We start from the raw sequence: 19251 nt of genomic DNA, 5'->3' as shown, positions 1-19251 counted from the left end.
ACCATGCAGCTATGCTGTATGTCGTCACATGCTGCTTGTTGCCTTTGATTGGCTGCAGACAACCATGACGCTATGCACAATTAACAGCCCATATGCCTCTTTCTATTCTCTGTGATACATCAAAATAATACATTTGTATTGAGTACCGAGTCATTTGCCAAAAATGTATCACCTGATATTTAGTCATTGTTTAATTGAGGATATATTTACACACATAGACCTATAATTGTACAGAAGTGCCTGAAATATACATGAAACAACATCTTCCAGCCATTGTACATGTGGTACCTTTTGTGTTTTCACATTTGGCACACAAGATGAAACAAGAATAAAAAGTGCTGTTTTAGAACCTGACTGTTACATGTGCTTATTCCACCTGCAAATACAGCTGATATAGTTTTCTCCAAGTCATTTGTCTCAATGCAAGAGGACACATCATACCACATAAAAGACACAATGGTTCGATACCTGGCTGCATTTAAAACGTAGATTGGTTGCAAAGCATTTTTGCTAAGGACTACCATATCCTAGACAGAGCTGTGTTAAACAGCAGTTGAAGGATTTTTTCAAACCATTCAAACTTTAATCTTCTTGTATGAAGCACCTCGAGCAAACCTCTTTCCTTGACATTTGATCCTCTCTACGACAGCATCTCTATACTGCCCGTCGTGTAGTTTAAATATTGCTGACAACACCTAAAAGGTAAACAATGGAGCTGTTAAGTATAGGGAACAGTTAGATAACACAACGGGATGTCTCCAGGGGAGAAGAGTGTGGTTAGTCGGTAAGAGAAGGCTTGTTGTGACAAGACCTAGCCTTATTAAATCATAACTACATGGTATTCTCCCGCTGGATTGGGTCAACGGGAAACCGAGGTGTGAATCGTTGCAATTACTCTTTAATTGACGTGTTATGATTCAGATCTTATTTCATACATGATTAATGAATAGATTAATTTAAGTGTCACTCTGTGTTGAAAAGTGGTGGAGACGTAAGGGCTCAGATGAAAATAACAAATTTAAAAAGTGTCCTCAACATGTGTGATTTGAGGCAATGTAATGGGGACATCGGTATGAGGTCAGTAGATACTTGCAGAAAGAAAATTGCATAAGGGTGCATCAAAAGGGCCTAGACTACTACAGAGGACACATTACGTGTGCATCCTTTGAGACATTTTCTTTTGAATTTACATTGCATTGTATGTTTTATCGTGCAAATAAACCTTTCTCAAAATGTCCTCATTTGTTATTTCACATTTCTTGGAGCAAGCTTTTTTACAGATATCTTTTTTAACAAATAATTATTTTAAAAAGGGGTGGGGACAAAATCTGCCATTTCAAAAAGTGTTGAGGACATTTCCCCAGTGTGGATGACACCTCTTCAAGGTCAAGAATGAGCCTGAGCAGTCTGGTACATAAACACCTAGGTCAGACACGCCTGGTGAACCATTTACCTATGTTTCTCTGTCTACCATCTATGCCCAGCAGTTCACTTATTTTTTTTTATTGACTTATTGAAATTTTCCCCATCGGTAAAATAAAGAAAATACTTAAATATGTAGTTTTGGTATTTACAAATATGAATATTTTCCCGACACCATTGAGTGGGACCGGTGAGTCTGCAGCATGAAAGCCTATGAACGTGGAAGATTTGTCCTTCTTCATCTCACCAAGGTCATACTCCAGAAAGAGAACGTTGCTCCAGAAATTTTAAAACAACAGATTGCCCTCTCCACTCCCGTCCCGCGATAATACACGCCCCCATTAATGAATTGCCTTTTTAATGCATAATAACTTTTCTTTAAACCATGGATAACTCATTCTTCCCTCTTGTATTACCCATACACACACACACTCACACCGACAGCTTGGTCTACAAGCAATGAACATAACAACGTGCTCAAATGATCCGAGACCGATCTCAGTGGAAACACGTACGCTGTTCTATATTAAGCAGCATGAAGTAGATGGGGATATTATTATCAGTGAGTCTAAACTAGGATTTAATATTCCAAGTATTTAGGTAAGTTATTAAATGGATCTAATTTAAGCAGGAAAACAGTTAGGTTAACACTCCTCTCACTCACACTCTCTCTCACACACACACACACACACACACACACACACACACACACACACACACACACACACACACACACACACACACCCCTAACAATATCTCATCAGCCTCCTTTAACGGCCTCCCCTCTAGTGTTAAAGTCCAGGCCTAGAAGCAGTAGAGTCCCAAGTCCAGACCTAGAAGCAGCAGAGTTCCAAGTCCCAAAAGCCCTCAGAAGATCTCCGGACACTGGGTCCAGTCTTGCCTCTCCTTGGCCTCCCAGTAACCACCCCGGTAGACGAAGGTCCGCTCCCCTCCATCGTTGGTCCTCTTCTCGAACCACAGGGGGTGGTAGCCTTCGATGTCTTGGCCTGAGGAGGAGTAACACAGATCCACACGGTGGCTCATCACGGTCGTGTGGTCAGATGCTTGAACGTGAGATACATCGACGTGTTGATGGATAACGGTTTGCTGCAACCGAAACCGAGTCGCAGCTCCAGACTAAGCCGACACGTTAAGACGCTGTTGTCGCAGCTCCACTAGATTTATACGATATATGACCGAATTGTGTAGATCGACATAGTATCGCTCTATAATATACAGATCCTTACAATATATATCTAAACTATAAAGGTTATAATCTCTCGATCTATACTATACAGATCTACACTATATATATACACACAGTATAGATCTATACAGCAATATCTATCCTATAGAACAATACTGGTGAGCCAGTGTTGTTGACCCTTTACACTATTGAGTGCAAAAGCAATACAGCATGTCACAATCAAATTTGCAGATGACACAGCAATAGTGGGGAGGGTGGTCAAGAAAGGTCAAGCCATCAGGGAAGACATGTCACATCCCCTACACCAGGCATATGAGGTGTTGCCATCAGCTAGGAGGCTCAGGCTGCGCTCTTTCCAAACAAATCGAGTGAGCAGGTCATGATTCCGATTAGTATTGCACTGCTGAACAAGAACATACCTGCAGGACAACACTTTAAAATAGCACCATGCACTTTCCCTCTCTCTGGACTGTTTCAAGTATGCACAACTGTGTATGTGTAGAGGGGTCTATGTCGTCTGTCCTGGTGTTGTGTTGTGGGGGACGGGTGGGGGGTCAAGGATTTGTTTTGTTGTATATTCTGTCTTGTCTAGCTGTCCTCTGTATCGTCCCTTTCTGTCAAATAAGTGTATCAAATGTACTGTACGCCGCAGAACAATTTTCCGCAAGGACAAATAAATATCTAGCATGTACTATCTAGAGCTATACTCTTTAAATTTATAGCATGTATCTAAACAATATATATAAATAGTATAGCTTTATACTATGTAGATCTATACTATTGATCTATACAATCTAGATCTATAGACTATATAGATCTATACAATATAGATCTATACTATCTATGTGTTATAGTGTTTTAGTATACAGGTTTCATATTCTGTTTGGAGCCTGCATGCCACAATAGCTTCTCACTGCATCATACTCCTGCACTGCACATGTATAAACATGTGAGGTAAAGTCTTTGTCTCTAGAATCTGTTGGGTTTCAGTTGTCATTCTCTTCTCTTCATACTTTTAATTCATTAATCATCAAGTGTGTTATTCTCTCAAATGCACTTTCAGCTGCTCTCCATGAACGCAAGGTGCTGCCTGAATAAAGTTATAGAAAGGTCATAGACAACGAGGCTATAAATAAATGAAGCCACTGCTATTCACCCGTCCGTCCACTCACCCTCCTCCAGAGCCTCGTTGGCCTGGGCCTCCCTCTTCTTCCTCTCCAGCCTCTGCCTGTCCTCCAGGCGGGTCTTCTGGATGTTGGCCTCGTCCCACAGGCCCGCCTCCATCAGCTGCTGGTCCGGCCTCAGGCGGCTGTCGGTGGGCGCCACCCCGTCCTCGGGCTCGTTCAGCGTCAGCGCCAGCGTGGAGAAGAAGTGCATGTTCTCAGCGTTGTCTCTACGGGAGGGGAGGAGGAACCAGGAAGAGATGAGGAACAGGACCAGGAAGAGGTGAGGAACAGGACCAGGAAGAGATGAGGAACAGGACCAGGAAGAGGTGAGGAACAGGACCAGGAAGAGGTGAGGAACAGGACCAGGGAGAGGTGAGGAACAGGAACAGGAAGAGGTGAGGAACAGGAACAGGAAGAGGTGAGGAACAGGAACAGGAAGAGGTGAGGAACAGGAAGAGGTGAGGAACAGGACCAGGAAGAGGTGAGGAACAGGACCAGGAAGAGGTGAGGAACAGGACCAGGAAGAGGTGAGGAACAGGACCAGGAAGAGATGAGGAACAGGACCAGGAAGAGGTGAGGAACAGGACCAGGGAGAGGTGAGGAACAGGACCAGGGAGAGGTGAGGAACAGGAACAGGAAGAGGTGAGGAACAGGAACAGGAAGAGGTGAGGAACAGGAACAGGAAGAGGTGAGGAACAGGAACAGGAAGAGGTGAGGAACAGGACCAGGAAGAGGTGAGGAACAGGACCAGGAAGAGGTGGGGAACAGGAACAGGAAGAGAGGAGGAAAAAAGAACCAGGTGGGATGAGGAACAGAACCGGGAGAGTTGAGGAACAGGACCAGGAAGAGATGAGGACCAGGAAGAGATGAGGACCAGGAAGAGACAAGGAACAGAACCAGGAAGAGATGAGGAACTGGAACAGGAGGAGATGAAGAATAGGACCAGGAAGAGATGAGGAACAAGAACCAGGAAGAGACGAGGAACAGGAAGAGATGAGGCACAGGACCAGGAAGAGATGAGGAATGTAAGCGATGAGAAACAGGACCAGGAAGAGATGAAGAGCGTGGATCCCTGACTGGACTGGACAGCAAATATAAATATAATGATGAATGAATGATTAATAATGATGAATGTGCTGAAGTGATGGAAGATGACAATCAAACTACAAGTCTAACCGCTAATCACATTCTCTATGAACCCGAGAGGTTCACCACAATAATGTGTTTATCCCAAGGCTATCTCTCGGGGGTGGGGAGACTTTCCTCAAACCTGTAACTGCTTGCACATCCCACTCTGTTCATATTCTCTGTCCAAAATAAAGAAGATACACTTAATTCAAATGGACCTCTTCAATGCATCTCTGTGATCCTCAGATTGCGTCCTTTTCAATAAGCTAATTGTACGTCATGCAAGTGTTGTTCTCCCTTCTGGTTCTCATCCCGAGTGCTGGAAGCCAGCAGGACTCACGGTAGAGGGTACTTCTTCCAGAGCAGCTTGGCTGGGAGGGTCTGGTAGACGGTCTTCTGCTTGCCCTCGGAGCCACCGCACCCGGGGCTGCTGTCTACGATCTTGGCGCACTCCATCCTGTCGTCCCAGGTCCCAGACAGGATGTAGTGGGCGGCGCCCTCCCGGTCCTGCACCACACCGGTCACCTGCAGCCAGAGGAGGAGGAGGAGGAGGAAATGAGGAAGAAGAAAAACAAAAAGGAGAATTATATGCAGAAGAACAAGAAGAAGAACAAAAATAAGAGGTAGAAAAAGAAAATAAAGAAGAACATAAGTAAGTAGAAGCAGGAGCAGAAGCAGAAGGAAAAGAAAAAATAAGGAAAGAAATATAAGATTTAGAAGCAGAATAAAATAAGGAGAAAATAGATGAGAGGAGGAGGAGTAGAAGACGAAGAAAAGAGAAGAACATGAGGAGAAGAGAAGGAGAAGAACATGTATCAGAATAATCTTCAGGACTAACAATGTATGATTATATGTTAGATAATCTGCCATTGTTGCACAAATCTTGTTTGCATCATTGAACCAAAGCGTCAAGAGATATTAAAATGGAAGCTGCAGTGAAAAGGTCCACGTTTCATGAAAATATAATGTGGGAGTGTTAATAAATAAAACTGCAAGTACATCACATTTTATGTAATGTCAAAAAACGCTGGAAAATATCCAGGTGGCTTGAAACAACAGGCCTGGATGTCTCCCGGCTTCTCAGGGCTTCATGTTGGATGGCGGGAATGATAAGGTCTGGAAACCAACCATGGGAATAAAATGGAGGCACAAGAATATAAAGACTTCAGCTCATAAAGAACTAGAAGGGTAACTCTGTCTGTTAGGACAAGAAACATTGATTGCACTGACAGATAACGACGAACATGAATGACAAGCTGTCAATCATGACATTTTATGAAAATAAGACCAATCAAAGCCAGCCAGAGACTTTTCATCCAATGGGATACTGACACGCAAACATACACACACACATCCACACTCAATCACCTCTGTCGCCCGAGGCAGAGCGTGTGTCTCTGAGGTTGAATGTATTATTTTAGTGTGCAGTTAACCTTTAAGTAAATGGTTTGATTACGATGAACAATAACGGCAAAGAAGTCTACTTGTTGACTTCTGAGTAATGTCATTTCACCCCAAGCAAAGTGATTGGAGGTAACGTTTAGTTCTCCCCTGTCAAAGAAGGAACAAGGAGTGCCTACCTTGCGGGGTGCGTCTCTGGAGAAGTAGCTGTAGGGAGAGAACTTCAGTCTACACAAATCCTTGGTGGTGTTGTTCACGATCTCTATGTCTCCAGACTAGAAGGACCCCGTCAGGAGAGGGACAGACAGCTGATGTTAGTGAACAGCTGTTGCATAGATTTGACCCCACTATCACATTCAGATCATTAAATGAGATGTGAGACAGCAAACAGAAAAATAATAACAAATAGATCTATAGAGACTGCTGAAGCGTGCGTTATATAATATCATTTCTCAACATGGAGTGTAGGTTATACAGCAGAAAAAGTGATGGGGAGTCAGAAGACGAGACAGAACAGTGAACTGAAGTGGTCTCTGCTTTTAGGAGAAAACTAGAATCTGGGTGATCTGTGGATCAGCAAAGATTGGGGGATGGGGATATCATTCAAATATATTGAAAAAAGGGAATTCAAGGCATTACAGATAAAACCAGAGAAAACCCTACAGGCATGCGTGACTAGGTCATTAAATATATAGTTCATAAAATAGTTTCTTATTTGTGATCTCATTTTATTTATGGTTAGAGGACCCACCTGATCAATCCATAACTTCCCCACTATGATGTTGTGTACGGTGGAGGTGACCTTGCTCCACACATAGTGATGTCCACTGGCCTGGAACTCCAGGTGGATGCAGCCTACAGACAGGAAATAGGAACCGAGTCAGCCTACAGACAGGAAATAGGAACCGAGTCAGCCTACAGACCGGAAATAGGAACATAGTCAGCATACAGACAGGAAATAGGAACTGACTTAGCATAAAGACAGGAAATAGGAACATAGTCAGCCTACAGACAGGAGAAAGGAACAGAATCAGCCTACAGGAATGGTAATAGAAATGAATGATCCGCAGTTTGTGGCTTGACATCAAACCTTTACCGCTCACTCTGTCTGTTGCATTGTATAATATCATGTTTTTAGCATCGAGATATGATTGACAGGGACTCTTACCCAATGGCATGACTGAGATGTACTTTCCACGGAACTTGCTGTCTATTGTGATGTCCTGCCAGAGGGTCCAGCCTCTCTGGGAGGTCACATGATGAGCCGCGGCGGGGGGGTGATGGCTGACCTGAGGGGACGACAACGGAAACCAATTAATTGAATCAATTAACCAATCAAGAGGTTTGGTCGATACGAGCAGACTTCATACTAGGAGTACTTTAATACCAAAGGAACATTAAAGCAGGTACCCACACACACACACACACACACACACACACACACACACACACACACACACACACACACACACACACACACACACACACACACACACACACACACACACACACACACACACACACTAACTTTATTCAACCCTTTCACACTTCATCAGCTCAGCCATTCTACATTTGATCTAAAATGTCTCAGCCTCTTCTGACCCCACAAGTGGGCGTGTCCGTCTAGATGTGTGCTGCATAGATCGACCAGCCTGCCCAGTGGACTGAAGCAAACGTTGCTCCTCTACCCGTCACACATCTAGGTGGACACGCCCACTTGCGATGTCAGAACAGGCCGTGATGGCCCAGCACCCTCACAGCTGGTGGTGTAACGCGCCACCCCACGCACCTGCTCCGAGATGGAGCGGTAGCCGTACTCCTCCAGGCGGTCCAGCTCGTAGGTCTCCCCCAGCAGGGGGTTGAAGGGCTTGGCGGTGCGGTGCACGGTGGTGGAGTAGGACGACACCGAGAAGGCCGCCACCAGGCACATCTGCTCCAGGCTGCAGTCGCAGCGCGCGGCGCGGTCCAGCAGCTCGCTGTACTCCAGGTCCTCCGTCAGCCGCTGCAGCATGGACAGCGGCTCGTTGAAGTTCACCTGCAGGCCGAGGGGAGGTACTACGTCAGGGGACGGGAGAACCACGGCCACGGCCTCCAGCGCTTTACAGGGGTTCCCACAGCGCTTTACAGCTTAGCCTTAGCAACAACACACACCTGCCGCCTTAACGACGACGTCCAGAAAATAATATTATAAATATTATACAAAAGTATACAATTTTCTAAACTTAATTCACTCTCTGTGTATAGATCAAGACAGACTTGCGGCCTGACAGCCTCTATGAAAATAAGCATAAATGGTCAAACTGTGAAAGATCGCAATTACCAAAGGGCCCTTGAATTGTTCTTTTTTTAACCACGGAGGATAGCTTAAAGCGATGCTACATGTCCGCTCTGCCATAAGCAGTGACTGTGGTTACGGTGTTCAATAAATACGTGTTGAATGTAGTACAGAGTCTGTAGTCCATCGCACAAACAGTAAGGCTGCACACACACATGAACACACAACCATCCCTAGAACAACATGGGTCATTATTAGAGCTGAGGGGTCGTCCCGGGTGAGGACCTACAGGCATGGGGATCTTGGAGAGCTCTTTGCCGATGCAGTTCTTCATGATGCTCCAGAGGTTCAGAGAGTAGTTGGGCTTGTCTGGGATTCGGCGTCTGCGACCTCTCCGCTGCTGCAAGAGGTTGGGTCCTGAGCAGTCCTAACACACACAAACACACACACTGTGATTCAGTACACTAGTCACACACACATTTAGTACACTAGTCACACACACACATTTAGTACACTAGTCACACACACACATTTAGTACACTAGTCACACACACACTTTTAGTACACTAGCACACATATTTAGTACACTAGTCACACACAAACATTTAGTACACTAGACACAAACAAAACACCATTCCGTACACTATTTACACTCACACACATTTAGTACCCTAGTCTCAAACACATTTAGTAACCTAGTTCATAAGAACTATCTGTACATTTGTGTGTGTGTGTGTGTGTGTGTGTGTGTGTGTGTGTGTGTGTGTGTGTGTGTGTGTGTGTGTGTGTGTGTGTGTGTGTGTGTGTGTGTGTGTGCGTGTGTGTGCGTGTGTGTGTGTGTGTGTGTGTGTGTGTGTGTGTGCTAGATGTGGTTTACCCTCCAGGGTTTAGGTTTAATAAAAGCAGTCTTTTTGGCTCCAACCCAAGCAGCTTGGCAGCTTGCATTGGAGGTGGACTTTTCCCCTTGTTCCCTCACCTTGCATCATATTACACAACAACTATTATATTACAGCTGGGACATGGATGTGCTGATGGCTTAACATTTTAACCAATTGCATCGCGACACATTTACCCCTCTCTCCCCTAGGGAGCCTGTAGCAGGCTAACACATAGCTGCCTAGCGTGTTTGGTGACTTTTGCACAAGCCAATCAAATTACATTCCTCCTGTTTTTCTCCCCCGCAACCCCACACCTACTTTCGTAGAAAATGTTAAACATAAACATACTAATCAACATTATGATGTCACGTTGACCATAGAGTTGTTGGAGAGCTTACATTCTCGTTGTGAGTCCAGTCATTGGGCCGTCCTCCACTCATCATACTGTGATTACTGACTGATCGCCTGCAAGGGAACAACCTGAATCAGCACACGCGTTACAGTATTCCAGGTAGGACAGAGTTGGGAACGACTCCAAGATTACCTTTGCAACAACATCTTGTATCTGGGTCAGCCCTGAATCAAAATTATTTTGATCAAAATAAGCGCACATTGGTGCCACGCATACTTCTTTATACTTTCTGCTAAAAGTGACTGAGTGAAAATAGAGAGCCTACAGGAGAAGACAGTGAGCCTACAGCAGAAGAGAGAGAGAGCCTACAGGAGAAGAGAGAAAGCCTACAGCAGAAGAGAGAGAGAGCAAGCCTACAGGAGAAGAGAGAGAGCCTACAGCAGAAGAGAGAGAGAGCCTACAGGAGAAGAGAGAGAGAGCCTACAGGAGAAGAGAGAGAGAGCCTACAGCAGAAGCGAGAGAGAGCGAGCCTACAGGAGAAGAGAGAGAGCCTACAGCAGAAGAGAGAGAGAGCCTACAGGAGAAGACAGAGCCTGAAAGAGAAGACAGAGAGAGAGCCTACAGGAGTAGACAGAGCCTACAGTAGAAGAGACAGAGCCTACAGGAGAAGAGAAGAGAGAGCCTACAGGAGAAGAGACAGAGCCTACAGGAGAAGAGAAGAGAGAGCCTACAGGAGAAGAGAAGAGAGAGCCTACAGAAGAAGAGAGAGCCTACAGGAGAAGAGACAGAGCCTACAGGAGAAGAGACAGAGCCTACAGGAGAAGAGACAGAGCCTACAGGAGAAGAGACAGAGCCTACAGGAAAAGACAGAGCCTACAGGAGAAGACGGAGCCTAGAGGAGAAGAGGCAGAGCCTAGAGGAGAAGAGGCAGAGCCTAGAGGAGAAGAGGCAGAGCCTACAGGAGAAGACAGAGCCTAGAGGAGAAGAGGCAGAGCCTACAGGAGAAGAGAAGAGAGAGCCTACAGCAGAAGACACAGCAGAAGACACAGCCTCAATATGTTAAGCAACAGCCTGTAGGCCAGCAGGTCTTACCTGTGCTGTGTGTGGTTGCTGGCTGTCACGGTTATGAATGCAGGGGACTCCTCCACGGCGTCGAAGAACTCGCCGTCGTCATTCTCATCACTGGCTTCCCCCTCCGGAGTCCTATCCACACCTGCTGCTCCACAAACACACACAGGAAACAAGATGGCCGGCATCACACACTCACACGCCAACTTGTGTTCCCTGCTGTCTTCCCCCGCAGGCGTACCCAGAGTATGAGCACGTCGACAGATCTAATAACCATCGGGACATTGTTATTCATTCTTATTTGTATTGTGGGAACAACATGCTTCAGTGAAACGATCTCAACCATTTTAACACGAGTTATCGCCGACAGGAGAACAGCAATGCAAGCAAGGGAACTGGCTTGGAGGTAATCTAAACGCTCATAAATGAAGCTGGTTAAGTAAGTTGATGACCTGCTAATACACCGTGATCTCAATAGAAACAGACACTGCAATTTTTTACTGCAACAAATAAAGAAATGGGTTTAGTGGTGAGTCACGCGTACGTGTCAACATCAGGTTTCATTAAAAAACCCAAATCATTCACAAGAGTGATTAAACGACTCCCAAGTCCATCTCAGCAACCACTACGCCCACGACGATTTGAGTCAGAGCGCCATCTGAGGTAAAGATCGCGCGCGTCCCGCAGCAGGCTGGGTGTGAGAACCGTTCGGGGACGATGGAGTGTTCCGGACCTGTGTGGGAGTTGGGGTTCTCTCTCCAGGCGCGCTCCAGGCTGTTGTGCTGCTTGGCCAACTGCTCTATGGTCTGCTCCAGGTGGTGGCGCTGCTCCCTCTCATGCTGCAGGGCTCTCTGCCACCGGCGGTTGTGCGTCTCCGCTACGTCCAGGAAGTCTCTGCAGGCCTGGGGAGGCACAGGGATGGGGGGATCCTCAAGGAACGGTCTCACAATCAGACGCCCTCCTCGCAGAAGGTCTGGAGGGGGGGGGGGGGGGGCTACGGGATTCACTAGGATGGGTGAGGTGGTCTAGTGGTAAGGGGGTTGGAGTCGCCGGCTGTTCAAATCCCAACGGCCTCAGTAGCATTCCGCTGAGCGAGAGGCTGGCTCATCCTATCCTGCCCTCATAAATAGCATCAGTAAATGTTGATAACATGGTTCCAGCACTTAGCGGTCGGTTTCTCTCTCGGTCTCCGTCTGTGTCTGTGTTTTAGACAACCGCGGGTGTCTCACATTGGCAGTGACTCGCATTAATCATAACATTGGATGTGACTCACAGGCACTTGTTTACTCCAGCGTTTTAAATCTCCATTTCAAATCATGACTCAAAAACGGTTGTGGGATCATGGTGCAAAGAGAGGCGTTTTCTACGTCTAAACAGACAGGAACGCTTTTACAAGAGATTTAGACAACCGTCTTCACACTGATATTACGAGCATTCGACATTAGACGCGACTCATGTTCATCCTAACATCACATGTGACTCATTGACCCTAACATTAGACATGATCGTTATTGACCCTAACATTAGACGTGACCCACGTTGGTTCCTAACATTAGACGTGACTTATTGATCCTAACATTAGACATGGCTCTTATTGATCCTAACATTAGACGTGACCTATTGATCCTAACATTAGACAAGACTCTTATTGATCCAAACATTATACGTGACTTATTGATCCTAACATTAGACATGGCTCTTATTGATCCTAACATTAGACGTGACTTATTGATCCTAACATTAGACATGGCTCTTATTGATCCAAACATTAGACGTGACTTATTGATCCTAACATTAGACATGGCTCTTATTGATCCTAACATTAGACATGGCTCTTATTGATCCTAACATTAGACGTGACTTATTGATCCTAACATTAGACAAGGCTCTTATTGATCCAAACATTAGACGTGACCTATTGATCATAACATTAGACATGGCTCTTATTGATCCAAACATTAGACGTGACTTAATGATCCTAACATTAGACATGGCTCTTATTGATCCAAACATTAGACGTGACTTATTGATCCTAACATTAGACATGACTCGTATTGATCCAAACATTAGACGAAACTTATTGATCCTAACCTTAGACATGGCTCTTATTGATCCTAACATTAGACATGGCTCTTATTGATCCAAACATTAGACGTGACTTATTGATCCTAACATTAGACATGGCTCTTATTGATCCTAACATTAAACGTGACTTATTGATCCTAACATCAGACTTGCATTGATCCTAGCCTCAGACGTGACTCACGTTGATCCTAACATTAGATGTGACTTATTGATCCTAACATTAGACTCGCGTTGATCCTAGCCTCAGACGTGACTCACGTTGATCCTAACATTAGACATGACTCTTATTGATCCTAACATTAGACGTGACTTATTGATCCTAACATCAGACTCGTGTTGATCCTAGCCTCAGACGTGACTCACGTTGATCCTAACATTAGATGTGACTTATTGATCCTAACATTAGACTTGCGTTGATCCTAGCCTCAGACGTGACTCACGTTGATCCCAACATTAGACATGACTCTTATTGATCCCAACATTAGATGTGACTCACATTGATCCTGACATTAGAAGGCACTCACATTGATCCTAACATTAGAAGGCACTCACATTGATGGCAGCGTTGGACGTGATGCGGAAGAGGGTGGCCCGCTCGTTGACGGCCTTCAGCCGGTCCGTGCCGTCGGTGGCCCCCCGCGGGTCCTCCAGTTCGCTGAGCGAGCGCTGGAGGGCGGCGCCGTGCTTCGCTATCAGCTCGTTGCAGGTGTTCAGGTCGTCCAGCTTGCTCGCCAGAGTCTTCAGCACGCCGGCCGTCAGCGCACGGCCGTCCTGCGCTAGTGGGGCCTCATCTCCTGAGTCGTCTGAGAGAGAGAGAGAGAGAGAGAGAGAGAGAGAGAGAGAGAGAGAGAGAGAGAATGAGAATTTAAAAAAGTGAAACCAAACCCTTAACTAAAAAGTGAGGTGGTGGTTTACATAGATCTAGGATAAGACGAAAAGATGGACTCACAATGCCCCCTATGGGTAAGGAGGTCAGGAAGGAGGATGGGATTCGAACCAAGTAAAGGTGTAACTAATCTAGTTTTTTGAATGAGGTTAATTTCCACTTTGTTTTTTAATAACAATAAAAACAACAAAGTACTAAATAATAATAAAATCTGCCTCAACCAAAAAACAACAACGGTAAGACGAGTTTGTGCCTGAGAACCAGAACCTCAAAGCTCGAGGATCATATTGATCTGAAATGACTACAATCCTAAAAACAGCCTCATCAAGGACACTTGCAACAGGAGCAGCGTCCTCGGCTCCTGTGTCCTCAGAGTGTCCGTGTTGAAGGTGCAGCCCCCGCTGTAGACAACACATCACACCCTAGCCTCTCACTCACTCCCTCCCCGAGCCAGCTCTCGCACAAATATGTGAATGAACACCGTTGCCTTGGAAACGTCGGCCAGTGCAATCAGGAGGCTGGGCTATTTTTAGCAACGATGGGAGGAGAGGAGGAAGAAAGAATTGATGATGACGCACTACACTTCTCCTCTCCATGCTGGTAGGGATGAACCATTAGCTCCTATATATTATAAACACACACACACGCACACACACACACACACACGCACGTCCCATCAAAGACGCTAGCGGGCCACTTATGATGCCTCAACAAAGCAGAGGAGATGGTCCAGCATGGGACTCCCAGGATGCATTGCACTGCCGATGAAAAACAGGAACAAAGAGAACCGAGTACTTTATACTCGCTTAAAGACTCCAGAGATTTGGGGAACTGTGTGCAGCCCTGTGTATCACTCACAATATCAGGATTTTAGTTTTAGCCTCGGGTTTGCGTGTTACTAATTACCAAAGTTTAAATAAACCGAACGTTTTTAACTGATTCTTGGCCACTGTTGCCACACCACAACAAGAAACAGAACCAAGAGAGACAGACGCGCGGACAGAAATCCCCACGTAAAAAAACAGAGACATAAACATCAGGCCGCTCTGGATTAGTAAACTCTCTGGAGGAGAAGATTAAAAGGAAGGGGTGTGAAGGCTGCAGGCACGTGGATCGGTTTCATGACCCATATGCAGCAGAGAGGGGGGAAATGTTGCTTATGACTCATGGACCGTTTATAATGATGGTCGTCTGTGTTGTAGTGAGCCGTGTCCAAATAACAATCAGGACAGTTTAGAAAGCCCAATTAATAAATATGGGGAGAATGTGTACAGACAGACACTAGCCTGAATGCGGGACATCGTAGGCATTAGAAAGTGATTTTGAACCTTTAACATCTTTGGTTTGCGTGCGTCTATGGGGTTGATGCATATTAGTGTTGACAATGTTGAAATGTGATCAAAAGGAGCGACACCTTGAATAAACTAGCGCACATTTATAAATCCATAAGTAATCCATTGTATTCTAATTCCGAAAAAGCAATGTATCACGTACAAACAAATAGTTGCAGAAACGTTCACATGCAACACACACACACACACACACACACACACACACACACACACACACACACACACACACACACACACACACACACACACACACACACACACACACACACACACACACACACACACACACACACACAATGTGGGTAGGTTATCATAAAGATATCCATAGCCATATTGAATTTCTTTTCCAATCTTTTCTTAGAACTGGGTTAGCTGTAAAGAAAAACACCAAGCATGTCGACAGCTATAGTAATGAACTGCAGAATCTGTGAAAATTGAATATGCATCGTGTTGTAATAGCCTGGAATTGTATAAAAAGGCACACCTTGTTTTTGGTGATCTGCTGTTCGCAGAGGTTCCTTTAAACACAACGGGGGACAGATGAAAGTAGTGTCCTCAGACATGAAGAAGTAGAGTCCGGATGAGACAATAGGACTTAGTATGATCTCATGTCTTTAATTATTAATCACACCTTTTACATCATCCCGATATCCAGAACAAAAATCGTATACCAAACACATTAACAAACGATTCCCTGCCGGCAATCAGCCTATTCAAAAGTGCTTCCATTTCAACAACAAAACAAAGTCGAATCTGAACAACAGCAAACACTGTGACCACAGGACGCCATCTACTTATAGAAAAGATCAAAAAGGACTTACATTCTGACACTCAAAAGGCAGAATGCACTCATCTCGCCCTATCGTCCACCACAGTACACTGAGGCTGGCCTCGCTGGTTGTTTTGAACAATAGAATCCTTCTTCAGGGTCCTGCTTGTTTCTCTACTCTACTCTACTCTACTCTCCTGCATGGCAGAATGGGAGGAGCAGGCTGGAGGAAGGTCATTTCATTCAGCTCTGCCTGGCGTCATACTGAAACACCCGGGGAGGGAGGAGAACGTAGACAGTGCTTGCGTGCGGGTGAGGGGGAGGCGGTGTGTGTGTGTGTGTGTGAGTTGTGGTATACGAGAGCCAGAGATGGCGAGACGGAGACAAGAGACCAGCTAATTGCCTCCCCTCGGCAGGGACGTTTTCTTTAAGCTTTGGTAGGAGATCCTTACAGACAGAACTGATCACTCTGTCCTCTACCAGAATGTCACTCAGGCAGAACGCCCCCATGACCAATGTTGATAATTTTAAAAATATATGGTAAAGGAGATTCAGTGAGGAAGATTTGATCATTCGATTTGCTTCAGAAATGCTTTTCTTCTTCAGTAAAATAAAAGCACACCTGCCCAAGTACCGCTTTAAACGGGTTTGTGCTGCACAACACTGCCCTCTAGCGGCCACTCGAGGGATAAATCCAGAGTCACCTTGCAGTAAAACGGTTTCCATGCATTGTACTGGGAATTATTTCTGTACGACCTTGGCGAAGACAAAACAAACTAGCGTCTGCCCGTGATAAGACATTGGATCGTAACCAAGAGTGGGACGGAAACTAATTAATAAATGTATGCGTTTAATCTCTGCATGAATGGGGGAAATCAAGTATGAAATTAGAATCCTCCCCCTTCTTGTCCCTCCTCCAACTGCATCATCAAAGACTTCATGACGTAGAAGGTGGATGCTTTATGACGTAGAAGGTGGATGCTTTATGACGTAGCAGATGGATGCTTTATGATGTAGAGGATGGAAGCTTTATGACGTAGCAAATGGATGCTTTATGATGTAGAAGGTGGATGTTTCATGCAGGTTAATGCTCTATGATGTAGAGGTGGATGCTTTATGATGTAGAGGGTGGATGCTTTATGATGTAGAGGGTGGATGCTTTATGACGTAGCAGATGGATGCTTTATGATGTAGAAGATGAATGCACTATGATGTAGAAGGTGGATGCATTATGATGTATGATGCTTTATGATGAAGCAGGTGGATGTAGAACAGTGCTTGAGTTATCTGAAGCAATATATATTGTTTATCGATTTCCTTTACATTATAGGCCTTGTCATACTCCATTACTGAATACTAAATTCTATCCATATCCACGTCAACCAAAGCATTAATGTAGAAGTATTACACACTTTCTAACAAAATAAAGTCTAATACACATATGTCTTTGTTTCGCCATACGATATCTTTGTTTCATTATACCCGTGAAGCCTATTATAAACTCACAGGCCCGAACCAGAAGGCTGGTGGTCCGGTCGAGATAAATGCCAGTATATATATAATGCATGTTTGTAAAGGTCAGGGGCCTCCTTCGGCATCAGATATACATGTTCACAATGCAGCCGACACCCTCGTCGTTGCAGGGAGAAGGGTGCTTAGGGTTAGTTGACAGAAGGTCAACTGGTTGGGTCCGGTTGAGATGAATAATTAAATAAAGTGAGACACTCCACTAACCTGAGTGCTGCATCAGTTGAGTGGCATTTGCTTTCGCCTGTTGCAGGGCAGAAACCCAGCGCTGGCACTCGGCGTCCGAGGTGGACTTCAGGTGGTAGCTCCGCCCACCGCTCGTTAACACCAGGTGGCAGGTGTCGCCCACCTCGATGTGGGCCGTCACCAACGGGATGGTGCCGCGACAGGTGTGTGCCATCTCGGCCTGGGTCCTGCAGTAGGAAACACACAATAATCAAGAAGCGCAAACGAGCAAGGGGGTGAACGGCGTGAACGGGGGGGTGAACGGCTTGCAAAACACTCATGTGTGTTGCAAGACTGGCGGTGATTGAATGGAGACAGTAGCTGTATGGCTGCCCTTTAAAGTGCAGTGCGCCGAACCGTACCCATGTACACAACAGGGCTCCCAGTGAGGTCAGCAGGACACGCTTCCTACGCTATGATACAGCGTATTGTCCGTCACACCCATCCTCATCATAGATGGGTCCTTTGGTGTTCAGTGGGGTGAGATGATGATGTATAACGTGTATATGGATATGTAGCACATACTGTCATTATAGTATGGGAAAGCATTTAAGTCCGCACATACACTGCCAAAAATCAACTCCAACAACAGTATGGAAAACACCTATTAACACAAATCTATCCAACACATTATTTCTGTTGGGCTAGTACTCGATGAGCTGCCATATCGCGGTGAAGTCCTACCTGTAGTACGAGAGGAGGCCGTTGCTCAAGACGAACCATCGTCGCTGGTACCCCTTCAAGTAGTTGGTCCATTTGAAGAGCCATCCGCGGTACGCGTCCAGCCCGGGCAGCTGGAGCCCCGGGAGAGTTGGAGAGGGCAAACTCTTCATCAGCTCGTTCATTTGGTCAGCTGGGTCACTCCACTAAATGGAGACGATGCCAGTTGTGGTCAGCTGTAGCTAGCTAACTACGCGTGGTGACCGCTATCGCTACTTTCAATGCTTCAAAACACGACAGTCAGGAGGGATGGTCAGTACAGGATAACCTCGTCCCAGGCGTTCTCCTCTCACGACGGAACGCATGGAGCGGGATGCTCCAGATGAGCGTTATTGGCGGGAGAGAGGGCGGGACTTCAGCTAGATGAATTTAGCGGCGAGGAGAGGGAGAGGTAGGAACTTCCGATCCAGGAATAACCGTTTCCTTTACATGTTTCCGACGGTACTTTTACAAATTATTCTTCAAAACGAAATTTATTCTCCTTTTCGTTGTGGTTCACATTCTTCTCATTGTATTGGTCTCGTTCTGGGGACTATAAACTGCCGTACATAGCTCATAGGAAGTAAGAGACCGGAAATTGCGTTCCAGTAGACCGGGATAACGCTGCGATTACAAAACAATCCTCTCTGCCAAGTGGGATGATCGAGGCAGCTAGCTTGCACTAGTACTTAGTGGGCTTTGGAAAAAGCAGTTCCCCTAGCGGTATCTATAATGTGACAAGCACTTTTAATAAATTAGAGTTTTTGAACAAAATATCCAAAAGTGACGCCATAAATAAGTGAATAAAGAA

The 19251-nt window shown here is 45.5% G+C and overlaps 1 protein-coding gene across 2 annotated transcripts; it reads right to left on the bottom strand.

Annotated features, from left to right (window-relative positions):
- Positions 1-168: 168 nt before the first annotated feature.
- osbp2a (oxysterol binding protein 2a) lies at positions 169-18784 on the bottom strand. 2 transcript variants are annotated; one of them, XM_030355133.1, is made up of 14 exons: positions 18426-18784; positions 17724-17929; positions 13535-13785; positions 11631-11799; positions 10922-11042; positions 9876-9942; positions 8889-9026; positions 8114-8359; positions 7493-7613; positions 7076-7179; positions 6504-6599; positions 5264-5448; positions 3802-4022; positions 169-2429 (listed from the first exon to the last, which is right to left on the bottom strand). In XM_030355133.1, exons 1-14 carry the CDS (start codon positions 18584-18586, stop codon positions 2290-2292), a joined length of 2226 nt encoding a protein of 741 aa, XP_030210993.1. In that variant the 5' UTR covers positions 18587-18784; the 3' UTR covers positions 169-2289. The 2 variants fall into 2 exon arrangements, with proteins under 2 accessions (XP_030210993.1, XP_030210992.1); XM_030355132.1 differs by having other exon boundaries at positions 10922-11045; positions 18426-18783.
- Positions 18785-19251: the final 467 nt, after the last annotated feature.

The sequence above is a fragment of the Gadus morhua genome, chromosome 4, assembly GCF_902167405.1.
Source record: "Gadus morhua chromosome 4, gadMor3.0, whole genome shotgun sequence".
NCBI classification, from domain to species: Eukaryota; Metazoa; Chordata; class Actinopteri; order Gadiformes; family Gadidae; genus Gadus; species Gadus morhua.
The sequence above is the reverse complement of the archived record's forward strand: the minus strand, read 5'-3'. Positions and strand labels throughout refer to the sequence as shown.

Bases quoted from the DNA above. Each gene is read 5' to 3' on its own strand.
- osbp2a (XM_030355132.1), bottom strand. From the start codon at position 18,586: ATGAACGAGCTGATGAAGAGTTTGCCCTCTCCAACTCTCCCGGGGCTC. The intron at 7,180-7,492 runs GTAAGAGTCCCT...TCCTGTCTGTAG, and splicing joins CATCTCAGTCATGCCATTGG to GCTGCATCCACCTGGAGTTC. The intron at 2,430-3,801 runs GTGAGTGGACGG...ACTCCTCCTCAG, and splicing joins CAACGAGGCTCTGGAGGAGG to GCCAAGACATCGAAGGCTAC.